Source organism: Leucopleurus acutus (assembly GCF_964270905.1).
Source record: "Leucopleurus acutus genome assembly, chromosome: 1".
Classification (NCBI taxonomy): domain Eukaryota; kingdom Metazoa; phylum Chordata; class Mammalia; order Artiodactyla; family Delphinidae; genus Leucopleurus; species Leucopleurus acutus.
This window is the reverse complement of record NC_139142.1, coordinates 39501015-39521071: the sequence shown is the minus strand read 5'-3', so window position 1 is coordinate 39521071 and position 20057 is coordinate 39501015. Positions and strand designations below refer to the sequence as shown.

The 20057-nt window shown below is 46.1% G+C and overlaps 1 protein-coding gene across 1 annotated transcript in view; it reads left to right on the top strand.

Moving 5' to 3' along the window:
- PRKCH (protein kinase C eta) overlaps positions 1–20057 on the top strand; it is a 222793-nt gene that overhangs the window by 182521 nt on the left and 20215 nt on the right. The window contains exons 11-12 of the mRNA XM_082846315.1: positions 17872–18010; positions 18664–18852. Coding sequence (XP_082702441.1) covers positions 17872–18010; positions 18664–18852 — 328 coding nt within the window. The remainder of the gene's footprint in view (positions 1–17871; positions 18011–18663; positions 18853–20057) is intronic.

Here is a 20057-nt window from a genome sequence, read left to right as displayed (position 1 = left end):
TAGTTTCTGCTTTATAACTTTTAACTGAGTGAAGACAGCACTGGGTAATGTCCAGTTTCATCCTTTTGGGTTTGAAGGGTTGACACATCCCTGGTAGCTTTGCCCCCAAATCAGTTAATGGCTAACTTCTCAGGCATCTCTGGATCTCCAGAGAGAGGTGTCAGGGTAGAGGTTTCAACTTGGGAGCCATCTGTCCAGGGTGATATTTGAATCCATGGACTTCCACTGCACAACTGGCCAGACCGTGTGCTGAGCAACTCCAGGGAATGCCCCTCCGTCAGAGTCTGTGATAATGTGTGTGATGACTATGAATTTCCTAGGCAATGGTGGTAACATGTCTTGAGAAAAGGGTGCCTTTCTCTAATTTGCACAAAGGTGCCATATGGTCTAGCAGCTGTGCTGGAAATAAACCCAGGCAAGGGCCAAGAACAGAACCTCAGGGAGCCGCCTACCCTTCAAGGGAGGGTGGAGGAGGGGCCCAGAAAGGAGACACTTAGGAGTGGTTAGAGACGTGAGGAAGACTGTGTTTATTAGCTGCTTTGGAATTTACCTGACAACGTAGTCCCACTCAGTGAACTCCCATCTTACTTCGGTTTAAGGATTCAGGTGGAGCCCCTGCAAATAGTATCCCTGAGTTTCCCCTTTTCACCTATCCCACGGGTTTCTCCCCACCCCAGCCAATGGGAGAGTTAACAGTCTCCATCCGGTTAGGACCTAGAATGATCAATTCTGTCGCTCTGCTCCCTGAGAGCCAATACTGGGCAGGTGAGCAACATGCAGAGTGAATAGATGTCTCTGGAATGCCCACTCCAGAGCGTCCCCCGGTGGCTCCAAGAGGGCGGGCCATGTTCGCTGTCCCTAGGAAAGGACACGCCCTCAGGCCACTCACCCCTGTCACATTCGGCTCCAGCCAGAAGTCAGGAGCTGCTGGGGCCACTCCCAGCCCAGAACAGGCAGAACCTCTCTGATGGCCCTGAGTCCTGACCTCTGAGGGCCTGGAAGGGCAGAGGAAGCTTCTTGCCTCCTGAGCCATGCAAGGAAGAAAAGGCATCCCCAGAGCAATGGCTTGGAGGGTGTCTCGACTCATCTGTGGCCTCCCCGACGTGTGCCAGCAGGATGATGTGAACGCTTTTTGCAGAAGAGAAAGCACGAGCCCCGCCTCGGCTGATGAGTCTCTCCCATGTAGACCTGTCGCTGCTGCCTCCCGGCCTCTGTGACCTCGTTTGCATTGATGGAAAGTTACAGGAGGAGAGAGAGCACCACCTTCCTGGCCAGGAATGTGTCATGTAACCCAGACCAAACATTCCGAGTTCACCTCTGTGTCAACGGGACCCCGGCCCTATAGGCAGATAACACATTGTTCAGAACGGCCGTAAAACTCAGAGTGAAACTGGGGTTCATCAGAGTGGGTGGAACTCCATGGCTTGTACATTACCTACATCAGTCAGTCAGAATGTTCTGTTTCAAAATAATCACTTTTTTCAGATCTTAAATGTTGGTGATTTTTCTTTCATCAGCTGATCCTTTATTTTTAATTTGAATGAGGAAGACTCCCTTCTCCAACAGGGGAAAAAAAAAATCACTTGTTCCGTCTCTGGGGCTTGCTTGTTTGGTTCTTAACCATAAGTGAACCTAGGGGCCCTGGCTTCAGAAGCCCTCATGAAGTTTTGGGATAATTTCATACACTACATCCTGAAAACGCGGGCGATTACATAACCATTTTAAAAGAAAGGTCTCTGAAGCAGAGAGGAGGGGAGAGAATTTTTCCATGGCTTCAAAGAGAAAATCTAGGAGTAGAACCCAAGAGGCTGAGGTTCAGGAAATGTGTACTCAGACTGCCTTCTCTGGAAAATGCAGAGAACCACTGGCTCCCAGTGACGATTTTGGATTTATCAACTTTCAGAAAGAAAGTGGTCCCATGTGGTGGGAATTGTGTTCTTTAGTTCTGGCTTAAAGGACTTTCTGAGATTTTAAGTCGATTCTTCTGTAATATTCTGTCCCTTCTGGTTTTGGAGTTTTCCATGAGATGCCTTTTACAAAAAACATCAGAGGAGCTTTTCAACATGATGAAGGACTTCAGGAATCTTATTATTCCTTTTCTTCCCGGACTAACCTTTTAATTTTATGCAAAATGTACAGGGGTAATTTGTCTTGGCTGGTTATAATACTACACTGCTGTAAGGATGCTTAATCACCAGGCATACACATTAGTCATGCGCTGTTGTAACCTACAAGCCCAGCTTTCTTGTATTAACTCTAGGACTAGATTGAGAGCCAGAGTATTGAGTACAACTGGCTGCGTGGCACGAAGAAGTCACCACCAGATGCAGAAAGCGCTCCCATTATTTCTTCCTCATTTCCTAAGCACCCATTATGTACAGAACACCAACTAGGTATTTGAGGGAGATACACTGGCCAGAAGAATCTTATACTCAAGGGGTGTATGGGTAAAGGGCATGTCACCAGAGTTTAGGGTAAAAAACTAGGGCTTGTTCAGTTTAATCAGCACTTAGTTGCCCACTCAGCCCAGGCGCCTTGCTCTGAGGTTAGAGAGCTGAATTAAGCATGGGAGAGACCTGCAGGGAAAACAACAATTACAGTCAGTGCAATCAATGCTGTAATTAGACGTATGCAGCGAATTCCCCTGGAGCGCAGAGGAGAGACATCATGCTTGTCCAAGGAAGGGACTCAGGAAGTTTCTGAGGCACAGAGGCTTCAGTGAGACTGAAGTGGTCAGACAAGCCCAGTAGAGAAGAAGGAAGAAAGATGCTAGCCAGAGCTCCTCAAACTATCTGCAGTGGTAAACCAGTGGATTTTTCTTCCTTTCCAATCCATTTAGGACCAATACTTGTATAAAATGTAATAAAAGTAAATTACTAGAAAAATGAACTTTTAAAAAGACATAAATAGAAGCCCACATTCTTATTAGATTCAACAGACATAAAATTACTGTTGAAGAGTTATAAAAGTTTCTACATGCTGATTCTCAAGTTTTCTATTTACCTCATTGCTACTTCATTCATTTTCTACGTCCTTGTGGGCCAGTAGCAGTTTGCAGGTGAGTACCAGTCCACGGACCACACTTCGAGTAGCGCTGCTCTAGGCACAGAGAGCATTTGTCCACCAGAGAGCACGGTGCTCATCTGGGAATGTAAAGCAGGCGAGGACAGTGTAGGGAGGAAGTAGTGTAGGCAGGGCAGGCAGAGGCCCAGTGGTGGAGCATTACGGATGCTACAGCCAGACAGGAGCCTCTTAAAGTTTCAGACGTTCAAGGGACAAGATCAAAACTGTAGTTCTGAAAAATAGCTGGTAGAGCATGGAGAATGGAGGAGAAAAGGGGAAGCGAGACCAGTTAGGAAGTGCAGTGATCCACCTGGGAAGAGATGGGCTGAATAGAGACCATGGCAGTGTGGTGCAGAGAAGGCATCCAATTCTAACTATAATCACGAGGCGTAATTGTCGGTTCTTAGTGATTGACTGGATGTGAGCAGTAGAGAGGGGATGTCACTGAGCCCCATCCCATCATTTTACAGATGAGGAAACTGAGGCCCAGAGAGGTGGCAGAGCTGAGGCAAGAAACCTTGCTTTCTTGCTTGGAACGAGTGTCCTTGTCCCTTGACTAGACAGTGCACCAGATAGTACCTGCATTCCAGCTTGACCACCTGACCCCCTGTGCTGCCTCTGAGGAGAGGGTAGGATGTGTGTCCCTCAGAAGGTCTTGGTGCACCAAGATGCCAGCCTGCCCACTGCCCAGCAGCACTCAGCCAGCCGGCCTGACTGCCTGTGCTCTCCGCTCATGGCCACCGTCTTAATGACAGAATCCACTCCCAGGTTCACTGTGTCCTGTAGTCAGTTGAATTCACATACATCCTGTTTAGGAAGTCAACAGAATTTTTAATATCCTCCTTTTACAGGAACACAGGTTGCTCTCACCTATCAGCCCAACATGAACAGGCAGTCACCAAGCAGGGCCAGTTTACCTTTCTCTCTTGGATGGAATTGGTTTGGTTCTAGATGGGACAGGAAGGATTCATGTCTGGAGCGGGGTGGACTTGAAAGTGTGTTCAGAGCCACAAAGGTTCCTGGGGTACTGTACTGGTCCTAGGTCACCTCTAAGACAGGACCCCAGTAGGCAATGGCAGCTTCATGTCTGCTCCAGAGGTCCCAGATGGGTGCCAGAGTTCCAGCACAAACCAGAATCAACCAGCTTCCTAAGAGTCCCCCACGTCCTCCCTTAATCCAGCTTCTTTGGGGTCTCAGGACCAAACCAACACCAGATGGCAGAGGGAGCGTGCTCTTCAGAATGTCAGCCATTGGGACTTCCCTGGTGGCGCAGTGGTTAAGAATCCGCCTGCCAATGCAGGGGACACGGGTTGGATCCCTGGTCTGGGAAGATCCCACATGCCGCAGAGCAACCAAGCCCGTGAGCCACAACTACTGAGCCCGCGTGCCACAACTACTGAAGCTCGCGCGCCTAGAGCCCGTGCTTCGCAACAAGAGAAGCCACCGCAATGAGAAGACCGGGCACCGCAACGAAGTGTAGCCCCCGCTCGCCGCAACTAGAGAAACCCCTTGCGCAGCAATGAAGACCCAACGCAGCCAAAAATAAATAAATAAATGATAGATTTATTAAAAAAAAGAATATCAGCCATTTATTAGGGGCTCAGTAGGTGCAAAGCACGGTGTTAGGCACCAAAGGGAACTCAAAAATACAAAGATAGAAAAATGAAAACGAGGCACCGCCTTGGAGATGACATTTTAGTTGGGAAAATGAGAATCATAAAACAGCAGCCCGAGGCAGGATTTGGAACTTGTGCTCTCTGCCTGCCCCTTCCTTTGAATACCTGTGACCGTTGTTGGCTTCCTGTGGTAAAGGAAGGTGAACACCAGTGCAGTGGCCTTGATAGAAATTCTTAAATAGTACCCGGAGTTGACTGCTCATTTGTGAAAACACGTGATAAAAAATATTAATCGATTTAGGCACACTGAAAAGATACCTTCATTTATCACCATATTGTTTAAACAGTGAACAATTAGAAACAACATCTCCCAAAAGTGGCCTTGCAGGACCTGGGTTTTATCACATCGTTGAATGTACGAGACCCATCTCCATAACTGGGTTTATGTCCTAGATAATTAGGCAGGGAGAGGGTAGTAGAAAGCGAGGACTGGGTGTACCAGTGGAGTTTTATCTGATTGCATTGTGAGATATGGATCCCATGTCGGTTCTTCAGAATGGAAATAAATGTCCCCGGCCACAGCGATGGTATTGATAGCCAACAACAGGATCTAGTGACTTCCCTCTCCTCCTCCAGCTTAGTCTGATTGAAAGAATGGATCACCTGTAGTGAACTGCCTGGCAGTTCAACTTAAGCCCACCTTTTCTCGTTGTGCTGGGCAGGGCTGCTGATGCTGAACAGAGATCTTTGTTCCTCCATCTTAGTGCTTCAGAAAGTGGTCTCAGCAAAGACGTGCAGAGGAGACGAAGGTGTTGGATGACGGGGTTGCACCAGTTCTTGAGACGTTTTGCTCGTTGTTGGCGTCAGGCTGGGGCACTGCGTGGCACGCTGCTTTGACTTCTTGTTCTCTTCCCCACAGAGCCGTTTATAAGCCAGATGTGTCACTTAATAACCTAATAGACCTCCCTGCCTCAAACTCAAAAGCTTACCGTAGTTACTTAGAATTTATAAAGTCCGTGTGTCCTCTCTATTGGTTTTGATTCTCATAAAAACCTTAAGTAACTGGCCATGCTGTTATCTGTTGTGTGTTTCTTTGTTGTTGTTGACAAGGAAATAATAGCTAATACTTCCATAACACTTCAGTGCATTGTGGGCACTGTTTTAAGCAATTCATATTTGAAACACTCATAATTCCCCATGAGGCAGGAACTCTCCTTATCTGTGTTTCATGATAAGGAAATATACGCAGAGTGATTAAGTAAATGGCCCAAGATCACACAGCTAGTAAAGAATTGAGCCAAGACTCAGACCCAGGATGCCTGGCTCCAGAGTCCCTTAACCTCACACTACACCACTTCCTAGGAACAGGCAGACAAAAGTCAGTCGAATAACCTCCTTAAGGGTGCCCGGGGGAGGGGGAAGGAAGCAGATTGAAAGAGGCAAGTGGGGGCTGTATTGCTCCATAAGGGCATAATCGAGTATTTGCCCATCCGTCATTCTTGGCCCCAAGTCCAGATTTGCTCTGTCCTCAGAATTGATCACTCTGGATTTGTTACCAGATCATCAGCATGGACTATGGTTCCCTAGGAAATGTAAAATATGCCCCACTATTATTGCTGCCTGAAACCTTATATTTGCAAAAGGTCTTTAATTGCCTCTGTAATATACATATGGGAATATGTATAATGTTGTGGCATGGATTATTTATGGAATGAAATCCGGGGTTAGTAACTGTTTAGACTAAGGTCGATCACCTTGTGACCTTAACAGTGTTTTAACAGAGAAACTGAGGAGCTGGGGAAAGTGACCAAACTGAAATAGCCTTTATTTACTGGATCAAGATTAGTCCAGCATTTAGGCAAGAAGAATGTTAGTCTCCTCTCAAAAAGTATGTTCATCTGCTACTTCTGCTTACAAGTTTGGTGATACTTTCTAAAGCAAAAATAAGATGCATAAGCTAAAAATACTTTTCCCCCTGATTTGTGAATTCTGTTGACTTTTAAGATCTTAGGAAGTTATGATGACTCTTACACATTTAACAGATTACCTTTATTAGGAAGAATACTACTACATAAAATTGGCGAGTCCTTGGACAGCGTCTCCACAGACAAGTACTCACGTATTTCAAAGTGAACAACTGAAATGTCTGTTTTGAAAAACCTGGGCTCTTTGGTTACAAGACCAAGTACCGGGAACAGACTAGGTAGGTGTTCAGGAAGTAGCAATGACTTCTCCCAAAGGGAGATATCTTAGGGGAAAATGTGATGCTTTGCACATTTTCTCTGACATGCGCAGCGTTAGGAGGAAATCAGTAAAGTTCCTTCTTGGAAAGGAACTCAGATGTGTGTTGCTGTCCTGAGTCCAGCCTGTGATCAGTAGTCTGGGAATGAGCTGTGGAATATTCCAGGCCTACCCTTGGAGTTTGTAATCTGATTGGGAAAAGCAAGACTTTTTATGCAAAACATAATTAGAAAACAAAGCAGTACTGACTGTAATCCAGGACTAAGATGTGAGCTTCCCATTCAATTCTGAGGGCCTGGGAGTGGTTCTGAATAGATGTCCTTGGGTTTTTTCAGACTTCCGTTTAGATGGCTCAGGTTTCTGCTCGGATAGGGAGAGCAGGTAACCAGATGAGACCTGTTGATTGTGGCCAAAAGTTCCTGTTCAGGTCGTCTGAGGGCTCCCTCCCTCCCCACCCCTCCCCTGCTCTTCCAGCCCCTCCCCTCTGAGATTGCTATTGCATAAGGTATTACTAATGCTGGCAAAGATTTGTGTTTAGCCATTTGCCAAAAACAGCCTGCTTTTGGGGGGGTTGGGGCTATAAAATCTCCTTCCTGTCATAAAACATTCCTCCTCACCCCCTCCCAGCAGTACCCATGTCCCCCTTCACGTGGTCTGCAAGGCTGCATGTTCCTTCAGCAAATGGCTGCACCAGCTTCTGCTGCTTGTTTGCCCCAAGCTGTAACCCTGGCAGAGGAGGGACATTACTGTTTCTTCGCAGTGGACTGGCTTCAGGGAACCAGCCCCAGTGACAGGATCTAGTCTCATTAGTCAGAAGAGTCTTGGGTTTCCTTAGAGGGAACCAGCCGCAGCTAGACAAGTTAAGATGTCTCATTGTCCCTTACACTGTCTCCATCGTCTCCAGAAACCATGGCTAGCATTTCCCTAGTGCTGTGTGCCCGGTAACGTTAACAGAGTTTCACTCTGTGAACCCGTTTGTTGGTATTGGCACCGTGTGTCCGACATAAACCTGGTAGGATCCGTCTGCCCCTGCCCATCGCCCCCCCTCCTCCACAGCTGCCCTGATTGTCATTAAAATCTTTCTGCTTAGGAGGGAGCCACGCTCTGATTCCTCCTTATTGGAAATCTTTCCATCCTTCATCTTCATGCACGTGCCCTGCAGACGGCCAGCCAGGGAGGGTCTCCTCCCCGCCTACCGTGACCCCAGCTTGCAGGCTCTCAGTATCCCTGTGACTCACTGATGCTATTTGCGGTCTTGCTAGCTGAGAACCTCCATTTCCTTGTTGGATTTCTGTGGTTGGAAAGCCACGCTGCCCTGGCAGGTAGTTTTCCATGGAGCAGCTGCACTTGGCTCTCTGCAGTCGGGGGGCCTGCGGAGTTAAAGCGGGATTCAGCGTGTTGATCACTTTGTGCCCCCTGGACCATCAAGTCCAGGTATGCCGTTGGGCCCGGCATCTTTTCTGTGTGGTCGGAGCTAGGCCCAATGGCCAGGAGTTCCCTGACCACCAAGGGGCTGTCATCTCCCTGGTGTCTTTGTCTGAAGCCCTCCACCCTGCCTCCGGCTCTCTCAGCGAATGCTGTCAGGTATCACGTAGGAAGCGTTTTGGCAAGAAGTGTCGCTGAGAGAGGTTTTCTTGGCAACTATAAAATAAGAGTACTGTAAGGAGTGCTAAATAAATTTGTGCCGCTTCAGCCAGGGAATTTCAACCCTCCTGGGAGTGGGGGGGTGTGGAAGGAAAAGATATATATCGAAGGCTCAACTGCCGGTTTGATGGCTCATTCATTGGATGGTCCTAAGGAGGTGTGTGACCTGCAGTGTGGACATTAACCAAACTCATTGCCTCTTGCATTTGTCCAGAGAGTCAACGAATGTTTTCTTTGCACTTATTTTTCCTACCATAAGACAAGGCAAGGGGCAATCTCTCAGTCCCTTTGCTCAAGTTAAGTTGGTCCTGTGTGTACACAGGAGTGAAGGTGGGAACAGGCGGCCTGCATATCAAGTGCACCAAACACCAGCACTGGTTAGAGCCCAGCACCTGGCCTGTGGGGGGTTAGTTCGTGAGTCCCTGGCCCCGTTTTAAAGGGAGTATAATAGCCAGACTCGCCACGGAGTCACTTTTGTGATCATTTCCCATCTCAAATAGCTGTTGGGAAGAAACATGGAAAGGTAGGGGGAAAAGAGCCACAAAGGAGCCTCTCACACTTCCTGGGTTGGAAATTGTTTTACCGACTTTCATTTACCGGAAAGTTAAGTTATTTCGCATTTACCTTCATAATGATGAATGTTCATGCCTCGTGTATTTGTTCTTAAGCTGATGTTGCAATAGATCAGCCTCACAAACACCAGATAGATTGTCACTTCATGAGGACAAATGGCATGGGGACCTCATTTAATAATTGGGAACGTTGCTTCTTTTAGCAGGGGCCTCATTTTCGTACTTAAGTTGGTTAAGACTACAGGGACATGTCGCAGGGCTATTGAAAATACCAGTGCTATCCACAAGCATTGGTAATTTCAGTGGCTAAAAAAATGAGCTTATGACAACAGGTCAGAATTCTGAGTCCACAAATGTTCACATTCCCTAAGCGAGTAAGGTGATTTTTTTTCAACGTTCCCTTACGGCCTGGGTTCCAGAATAAATCCTTTCCATTCCTACCAGTAGATCACTTTCCCTCCACATCTTCCTTGGGAATTACAACCTTAAACAGTAGGGAGACCAAAGAAAAGGATTAAAGCCAAAAGATGTAAATACATATTTTATGACTGTTTGCTGGCTATCAAAGTAATACGTAATTCCTATAAAATTTAGAAAATACAAAAAAGGAAAAATCATTCATAAACATATAACCTAGAAATAAACTTGTAATCGTTTTCTTTTAGCTTTTCCCACCTCTCCCTTTTCCCTCCTGTCTTTCTTTCTTCCCTCTGTCCCCCACTCCAACAACTGTAACATAAGAGAATATTGAAAATACAATTTCGTGTTCTGCTTTTTAATTTAGAATGGTATCAGTCTGTAAATAAGTTGTGAAACCCAGCAGCTATAAAAAGATTGATAGATTTGACTATATAAAAATATGAAAGTTACCATAAACAAAACAAAAACAAGCTGAACAATAATATTTGCAACCCGTATAACAAATTACTTCTATCCATAATGTATAAGGAGCCTCTAAAAAAGAATCTGAAAAATAACTCAAATTTTAAAACAGGTAAAACTTGTGAATAGGCAACAGACAGAAGAAATACAAATGGCCATTAACCATATATATATATTTTAAAGATTAATCTCAATTATCAGGAAATGAGGTTAAAGCAATGAGATCATTTTCCCCTAGCAAATTGGCAAGGATACAAGGATGATTACATCTAACCTGAATAAGGAAGCTCAACGGATGCTCTCGTACACTATTGGTGGGAGTATAAATTGGTACCAGCTTTTTGGAGGGCCGTTGCTCAACATCTATTTAAATTTTAAATATTCATACCCTTTGACACAGCATTTCCACTTCTAAAAATGTAACCCTCCTACGAGAGTGCAAATAATGTTCATTACTCCATTGTTTGAAGATGCAAACAATGAGAAACAATCTAAATGTCCATAGAGAGGGGACTAGTTAAATTATGAAACATCTTTATAATGGAATTTTTTGTAACCATTACAGAGAATGAGGCAGATCTACAGGATATAGAAATGTGTCCAAAAGTTCACTAAGTGAGAAAAGCAAGTTAATTCCTGATTTATGGTAGTGTAGCATTAAGAAGAAAAGATTGGACGACTAGGAACCTGTCATTTTCGCCATAATTTTTTCAGGAATGACCAAATTTTAGGTAATGAAAATAGTACTTGTATAATCCCCAAAGAAGTAACTTTCAAAAGACAAAAATTCTGTCATAAATATTTCCCTGCATTTTTTGCCCTTCATACGATTTTAATAGCTTTCATAAAATTCTGTCATGGATATACCATAATTTATTTAGCTGTTCCCCTATTAATAAATAAATTAGCTTGCTTCCAAAATTTGCTGTTATGCACAATACAGCAACAAACATCTTTGTAAAATAAGATTTACGTTTACACTCTCCAAATCATCACTTCATGTAGCAGAGGTTGACAGTTGAACCTAGAAAGAATCCATAAGATGGTTTTGAATGTAAAAGGGTAATGTTTTCTAATCCTTTTAAATCTTAACAGGACCACATATGATCCACTGGAAGCAAAAGAGTTGGATCCCTGCTTCCCGGCACTCAGCTATGCTACCCACTCTGACTATCATTTCTCTCTAGTGTTTGTGGTCTCAGTGTGAAAAAGACCAGGGATGTTATCCTCAGGATACACTTCCCAAAGCTTAGTACCAAGCCCTCTCCTTTTTATTCCATTCTCCCTCCCCAGGTGAACTCATCCACACCCAGCTAATGACTTGCAGATTTCTATCCTTTGCCTGGCCTTTCATCTGAGTTCTAGCCATGTATATTCAGCTGCCCATTAAACATCTCCACTCAGATGTCTAAAAAATACCTCAGTATGTCCAAAATAAATTCTTTGAGCCAGAACATGCTCATACCGTCTTTCCTTTTACCTTGTACATCCTTGCATTACTAAATCCCATTGCTTTTTTTCCCCTAGTAGTTCTCCATCCATCGAGTTCTCTTTACCTTACTGCCCCACCCTGATCCAGGCCACCATCAGTTCTTTTCTGAATACTCCATTAGCTTCCCAGCTGGTCTCTTCATGTTTGTTCTCATCCCCTCTGACCTATTATCCTTCCTGTGGCTGGAGGCTTGTTGTGAAATCAGATTAATGCTATCCTTCTCCTGTGTAAGACCTTTCAGTGGTTTCTTTTAACTCGTGGGCTGAAGACGGAAATCTTCCCTGGACCCTGGTATATCAGGCTCCTGCCATTTCCTGCCCCCTTCAATATTCTGAGTCCCTTGCATATTGCCTGGCTCACACATGGCACCCAAAGGTTTGTTGGGTGGATGAATGTCTGAATGTCTTCTCTGAGGTGACATGAATGGCATTACTGTATCTAACTTGTGATAAAACCAAATTTTAGGCTTTTGTTATTTCAGTGACTTTTCAAAATTCTTTTACCAATTTAATACAGTCCGTCTTGCTTTGAAAAAATGTCATGTTTATATAAACCCACATATTCAAAACCCAAGCCGGCCCTAAATGGTTTTGTTTTGAAACTAAGATCATAATCCAAATTCACTCCCTTGGCAAATGCCACCTCTTAACTCTTGCCCACATGCCAGCCTCTCTTCCTTAGAAGAGGGCAGCAAGTTACCTTCTCAATATTTGACAACTAGAGAGGGATTTGCTATGCATTCCCTTACTCCTGTACCTTCAAGGATTGTGTGAAATCCAGTCAGCTCCTCCATGCACAAGCTAAGAACCAAAGCAAAAAAATTATTTTTCCAGAATTTTGATCATGCATTTAATAATGTGCACAAAAATGGCCTTTGGGCATAATTCAGGGTCAGGATATTTGTTGATTTTCAGATGGTTCTTGTTCCTCAATTGATGTAGTCCTCTCAGGAAGCAGTCTACTAGGAGGATTAGCCAGTGACACAATAGTACTGCATGGAAGAGAGTGTGCCTGTTGTAGTGGGTTTGGAGCCCAGGCCTTGGAGGGAGGTGAGCAGAACTGAGTTCAAATCCTGACTCTATCCCTGGCTCACTAAATGATGTTGGTGTGGAGCCTGCTTCATAGGGTTGTTTTGAAGGTAAAATAAGAATATGGATAAAGCACTTAGCATTTAGTGAACATTCAATGTATGTTAGCCACTAATGACACTGATTGTTGTTATTATCATCATCATCATCATCATCATCATCCCCAGAAGGTTTTTTCAGGTTCTCTGGACACACACACATACCCCCTAAATGAGCAAACAGACAAAAAGCAATATACTTACAATAGTATATTGACTGTATATTTTAGGAAAACTAATAGCAAAGTTGTACTTTATTAAAAAATTGTTGTCATTTAGATTTAGATATTAAAGTATGGATAAATGAGATGATTTCATGTTTTGGATTTGCTTCCAGATCTGGAACAGGTGGGTCAACAAGGGAGAAAATGCACAGCTGAAACAGGATTGGGCATCGATAGCGGCTTTTGCTGTGAGATCACTGCGGGAGTCGTTGTGTTATTCGCTATACTTTTGTATAAGTTTGAAGTTTTCCAAGATAAAAATTTTTGTAAATACATTAAAAATAGCTACTGAATAGCCTCTTAGATGCATTCTTGTTCAGGGAGCCAGCTCTCAACTCACTGTCCTTTATTTCTTTTGGAAGAGTAACCGATTCTAGTGATCTAAGCAGTAAGTCTCTTGTCATTATGTTTTATGACTCTCAGAATAGCTCATGGTGGAAACAAAATAAATACAATTTCTGAATTTCCTTTGTCTTCAACCACTTGAGAATCCTCTCTGAAACCACTGTGGGCATTTTAAGTAACCCTGATTACCCGGCAAGAACAATGTACCTTTCAGACCATCAGGGAGGGTAAAATGACTCTTTCTACCCTCTGTGCTTGCATAACAAAGGTATAGCTATTAAATACAAGTGCTCAATAAGCTAATGCGTGATGAGCCCGTAACTGTGTATTCAGCAGTTTAGGATCTGAGCCTCTGCCCTGTATGAACTTGTAGGCTTCATTGTGTAGCCTTGTTAACTTTGGCTGCCGAGTTACATGTGGGCAGAGGAGGCTGAGGAGCTCCAAAGCCAAAAACGGACCTCTGCATATTTCATATTCAATTTGGGAGTCAGAGGGTGACTTTTTTGCTTTTTTTGTTGTTGTTGTTGAAGTGAAGATGTCTATTTACCCTTAGAGCGGAAGCTGACCGTGGCCATAAATGGTTCTGTAACCTTTGCATCTGTTTGAAAACCCTCTTCCGTCTGCGTGTAAACCAGGGGAAAGGATTATGCTTGGGTCCTCTCTGCTTTATAATTGCCCCTCCTAAAGCAGTTTCTTTCCTCCAGCTTCACTAAAGCAAAGAATTTGAACTTATATTTCAGGACTCTTCTCTTCCCCTAGAATCTCTCTCTAAGGGGTAAAGCGCATGGATTTTTATGGGTTTAATTACTTTGGAACAAAAGTCCCAGTGAAGTTTATGGAACTTCCTTCCTTCCCCTAAAAATAAAACAGGCTCTGAACTGACCAGCACGACTCACTGTTATCCATCTGCCATTCTTCTGCTTATGTCTTTGGTCAGCATCTTCTGCCAGCCCCGAGCTGACACTAAGGAGGAATAAGGCTCAGCCCCAGCCACGGGGGGGGGGGACAGGTGCATAGACAGAGTCTTCTGGAGTGCAGTGAAAGGTGTGCTATCGTAGGGCTCCGAACTGCGTGCTCCAGGGGCAGAGTTGACTAGCTGGGGACGTTAGAACAGACCCCACAGTGGAGGTTGGAGATATCTGGGCTGAGGGCAGAACTGATAGCCTGGGATTATGTTATGCTCTTAATCGAACCCCCTTAGGATCCCAATTTGAGAGTTTTGCCCTATTAGGTAGCATCTGGTGTGAAACGAGCAGTGGCATTTCCCTCAGGGCTGGTCCGGTTCTGAGCATGCCTAAAATGAGACTGCAAACTCAGGACTGAGGTATATAACCTGCCTCTGTGTCCTGGGGCATCCTATGACCAGGCTGAGGCTCATCCCCAGCGCTGCTCGGTTCTGTGTCCTGAGTGTCGGGGCTGTGTTCCAAGACTGCTGGGTGCAGAGGGCACTGTGAAAACTGATGACAAAGCACTTTTCTCTGCCCGAACAATTCCTGCTACCTGTGACAGCTGCTGAGCAGTAAACAATCAAACCCCTTTACCTGGGTGGTTAGTGACAAGCTCTCCTGAGCATCTCAGGCCAGCTCTTTAGACCGTTGTGGGTTTCTGTTAGCACTTGTTTCTGCTACCCAAGGAGATCCTTTCCGAGCCCTTATCAGGCATTATATCAGCCCTTATCAGCCCTTCAGGAGAGTTCAGAAATGCAGTCACCCTATTTGGCAATGTGAGAGAGTCAGAGCGCTCTGGGAGCAGGACCACACGAACCTGGACCGCTGGGCTGGAACATGGTGCTGATAAAGCCAGTCCCCAGGCTCGGGTCCCCCACGGCCTTGGTCTCTCCTGAAGGCACAGACTAGAGGTGGCTGGCCGAGGTTAGAGATTATAATGTTTGCTTCAGTCCCCAGAGGAGCCAGACAGCCGGGCGCTAATAGGGCCTCGGGTCTGAAACCACTTCTGGAAGAACAACTGCGTGAGACCGTGCTCTTGGCAGTGGCCGTGACCAGTGTCATCCTCACCCCCAACCTGTGCTTTCGGGATTCCGCCTTCACGCTGGCTAAACAAATCTTGCTCACGCTGGGTGTGTGTGTCTAGGGGTCAGTGGAGGAGGGTATGGTTTCCACAGACCACAGCCCACTGAAAGCATTGCTTGTGAGGGAAGTGGGATTCTGCTCAGGGAAAGGGGCGGGAGCCTGATTGGAGGACGGAGGCCCGGTTTGGGTTAGAGGCAGAGGAGCCTCGCTTTCCTGCGGTGGCTGCACAAGTACCCAGCGCATCTTTGCCTGACACCCGGGAGACGCCTGGAGCGCAAGCACAGAGAGGAGGCTGGTCTGAGAAAGCTCTGCTGCTCTCACCTCGCTTATCGGGGATTCCTGGAAAACAGGACTTGCTTTTCATTCCTGGGTGTCTTCCAGTGACCACTGTCTGTAAGACCTGCATGGTCCAGCTGGATCAACTCACAGGGCCCAGTGTGGAAACCAGTCTCGCCAGTTCTGTCATCACCTGCTTCCTCTGAGCCACAGCGTGATTCTGGGCTGGACAGAGACCAGCCTTTCCCATTGGGCCAAGCAGCCCAACAGACCTTTATTGTCAGAGCAGGGATGGGAGAACAGAGCTATGAGTGCCTCGACACAGCCCACTGGGGACGTGAAGATGCCCAGTGAGGGGCCGCCAGCACTCCTAACAGCACAGCCCCAGGAGGCCGCGGCCGTGGCAGCCTCCCACCTGGCAGGCGACTGCAAACCTCCAGGGAAGGGTAGGCACCTAGCATCGCCTTCTGGCTGGGCAGCCTTTCCTTACTGATAAGTCCGCGTGGCTGCCTCTGAGCACGTCATTCCTTCAAAAACCAAAAGCATAAAGGTGTCGCCCCACAGGCAAAGCTGCTTCTCTGGACCTCTCCCGAGGCTGAGCTTAGAGGCTGGCAATGGCGTCGGTGTGTAGGACTCTTTCCCAGTTTGCCATGGTGCCTGACCTCCGTCTTTAATGATGCCCGGATATGCATGGCGATGGCAGAGGTGGCGCCAGAAGCCTGTGTTGGGGAGGGGGTGTTCGGGGGGCACTGCCTTTCACTTGCAGACAGTTTTATTAGCATCCAACCCATGTTCCTGCCTCCACTGAGGCCTTTTACCAGACAGTTCTGCTGCTGGAAACGCACTGCCCTTAAGTGGATGCTGCTCCTAAGGGTTGGGCGAGGGACGGTAAGTGCCCTTTTGTCGTGTGCTCACCATAATATCTGAGGCTTCTGTGTATCTGGGGTACACCTGAACAAACCCTCTTCTTACCCTGTTTTGCTTTTCCCTGGTTATTCACGTCCCCACTGACCCACTGAATCTAAGACAGAAACCCAGGGGTCATCAATTTTGCTGCTTCTTCTCATCTCCCTCTAAATGGTCATCGAGCCTTAATACTAACTGTGTTTTCACCAAAGCACTGCTGACTGACCCCCTAGTTTTCATTCCATCTGTCACTGTCCTCGTTCAGGTCGTCTCTTCCCTGGACTGCTTCAGCTGCCTCCAGCTGATCTCTTCTCCTCAGCTGGAAATCTTAATTAGAGAGCTTCAATGGGTCACTTTCGCCTAATATCTAAATATCAGAATTCCTTAGTGTGGCATTCAGGATACTTCACAGTTTGGACCTAACTTTGCCTTCTAGCCCTGGCGTTTTGATGGCCCCCGTGTTCCCATGCGAGCCCCCTCTCCATCCTTCCTACACCACGTGGGGTTCCTGAGCCCACCTGCACCTCACACCTCTGCGTCTGCTCCATGTAATAGCCTTGACCACCTGCGCACAGCGACCTTCTCACACCCCTTCCCTGTCTGGAAGATGCTGACTCATGTTTTAAGACCCAGCTCAATTTCTGTTTCTACTGTGGAAATGTCCCTCCCCCCTCCCACTAGAAGGAATGAATTGTTCCTTCTTGTGTTTCCCTCACAGCGCTCGGTTCATACTTCCTTTGTGCCGCTTGTATTATACAACAGTTGGTTCTGTCTCCCTCCCCAACCCCCTTCTCATTCTCCTCTCCTCCCTCCCCCGTGTGTGTGTGTGTGTGTGTGTGTGTATGCATGTGTGTGTATCTCTATACACACACATCTATACGTATACATTTTGAACAAATATTTATTGAGTGCACTATGCTAGGCACTATGCTAGGAACAAAACCCACCTGGTCCCTCCTCCATGGAGCTTACAGTCTAGCAAATATTTGTCTCCCCATTATACTGTGAGTTCCTTAGGAAGAAGGATCGTCTGTACTCTTCATGCCTATCACAGTCCATGCCACACAGTGGCCACTTGCTCCGGAATGTTCACCGAGTGAAGCCCAGTGGGCAGAGATAGATGCCAGAGAACAGGGGGCGGGTGGGTGGATGTCTCATGGGCTTAAGGTAAGTGGGAAGCCTGGAAGTCACGTTCTCAGTTTCTAATGGGCAGCCTGTGTTTTGATATGTGGTTAGCCCATTCAGATGGAACCATCGTCTAGGGACCACGAGGCAAACGTCAAGAGCAGATCCAAATTTGTTCTCCAGATAACACAAGGAAGTGTGTTCCCTTTGAAGGGTGTGTGCAGAAAGCTCTCCCAGCTGCGTGATCTCCCACCCCGTGACCCAGCTCAGCCAGGTGGATGGCGTGGGGCCTGGCTGCCCCACCACATGCTGCTTTTTGTTTCTTGCAGAGATCTGAAACTGGACAATGTACTTTTGGACCACGAGGGTCACTGTAAACTGGCAGACTTTGGAATGTGCAAGGAGGGGATCTGTAACGGGGTCACCACGGCCACCTTCTGCGGCACACCCGACTACATTGCTCCAGAGGTGAGTGTGCTTGCGCCTTGAGCAGCTTTGGAAATCCAGGCTCTCTAGCAGCCCCGTCAGAAAAGCCACACAGGCTGCATTGATGTGCTGCAGCCTGGTGGGCGGCATTGAAAGTTGACGCCTCCAGACTCCTTTGTGGCTCATTGGGTGAATGATGGCTGAAAATGTCCTTGGTTCCTCCCGATACAAATGTGAGTCAAAAAGTTTTGTAAACTTTGCAGTTGCTTTAGGGTTTAGCCCTGAATGAGGACAAAGTATGTTCCAGGCACAGCGATTTAATTTTTTTCTTTGCCTCTACTCAGTTGCTTTGATCCCAGCCCCATTTAGCAGAAATAAAGACAAGCTCTTGAATCTTTCCCATAGGAGTGAGTGAGCCCACAGATAGAGTTCCAAAACCCTTTCTGGTTTGGATCTGCATATACTATGACTTTGGCCTAAGCAGGCCATAGATGTTTGATCACCTGGATGACAAGGCCTCTGAATTGACCCCAGGGAGAACAGACCGCCCTCTAGAGATGGAATGAAACACGTATGCCAACGCAGGAAACTCCCTTGTTTTACTTCATCTCCTAATCCATCATTTTCCTTCGTCATTAATGATGCATTTGTTCATCAGATGCACGAAGTTCTTCTCACATTACCCCTATGCACAGATCCTCCAGGAGATGCTCTACGGGCCCGCAGTGGATTGGTGGGCAATGGGCGTGCTGCTCTACGAGATGCTGTGTGGCCACGCGCCCTTCGAAGCAGAGAACGAAGATGACCTCTTTGAAGCCATACTGAACGATGAAGTGGTCTACCCTACGTGGCTGCATGAAGATGCCACAGGGATCCTGAAATCTGTAAGTCTGGTGCGCTCAGCCAGCTTTTGAACTACTGCAAACCAGCTTGACGAGTGTGCTTCTTGGGCTTCGGGTTGGTTTGTTTGTTTTTGAATACCACCCGCCAGGAAGCTACCAGCTCTAACTGAAATCTGTGTTTTAATCTGTAGAATCAAAGAAGCAGAGTTTTCTCAGGCTGTTTTTTTTCTCTTACGCAATAGTTATTTTGGAGCCGATGCATGAGCAGTTGATTGCATTGTTTGCCATATATCAAGTGTTTCTAGCACTTGTGGCTTCAGTGTAGGTGAAGTGATGCTCCCGCTTCATCCAGTCGGGACACATTAGGCCGTTGGGTCATGTGAACAGCACTCCCGGTTGTTTCGATACGGATTGTGTTTCTGTCGGCAACATCGAAGGATGAAGGGGCCTTTCCTGTAGTGCTGGGAGAAGAGAAGAGAGGTTTTCCAAAGTTGTGCAAGATCTCATTTGCTTCCATGTTATCCTTGTGCAAGTCAGGTGCCAGGCCCAGGATTCAGGTGCAGTGTAGAATATCACACTGAAAAAGTCTTTCATTCGTGCATTTAAGGCATTGTGCTGGAAGCCTTATTTTCAAGTGTGGAAGAAAATGGATCTGATGCTTTATGTTGAAAATAAGAAAGTAACATGTAATGAGAGAATAACATATCATTTGGGTCAGTTCTGTATTAGAAAATCAGGTATTATTTCCCACTAAATGCATAGGAGGAATAAAGATGAATATTCTTCAAATAGGGAAAACTCAGAACAATCCATTCTCTCCTGGATAGTATCTATGGGATAAGAATTACTTTGCTCAAATCATATCCTGTCCAGTGATTTGAGACAAAAAAACTAATTAGCCATGCTGGTGAAAGACTTGTCTCTCTTTAGAAACTGCCAGTCATAGGGACTTCCCTGGTGGTCCAGTGGTTAAGATTTCAACTTCCAATGCAGGGGGTATGTGTTTGATCCCTCCTCAGGGAGCTAAGATCCCACATGCCTCATGGCCAAAAACCCAAAGCATAAAAGAGAAACAACATTGTAACAAATTCAGTAAAGTCTTATTGAATGGTTTAAAAATGGTCCACATCAAAAAATAGAAAATCTTAAAAAAAAAAGAAAAAGAAATCTCCAGTCATATAATTAGTGTCATTTTAAGGACACTTTGTATACAGATCACTGTGTCCTGGGGCTGATGGGATGATTGT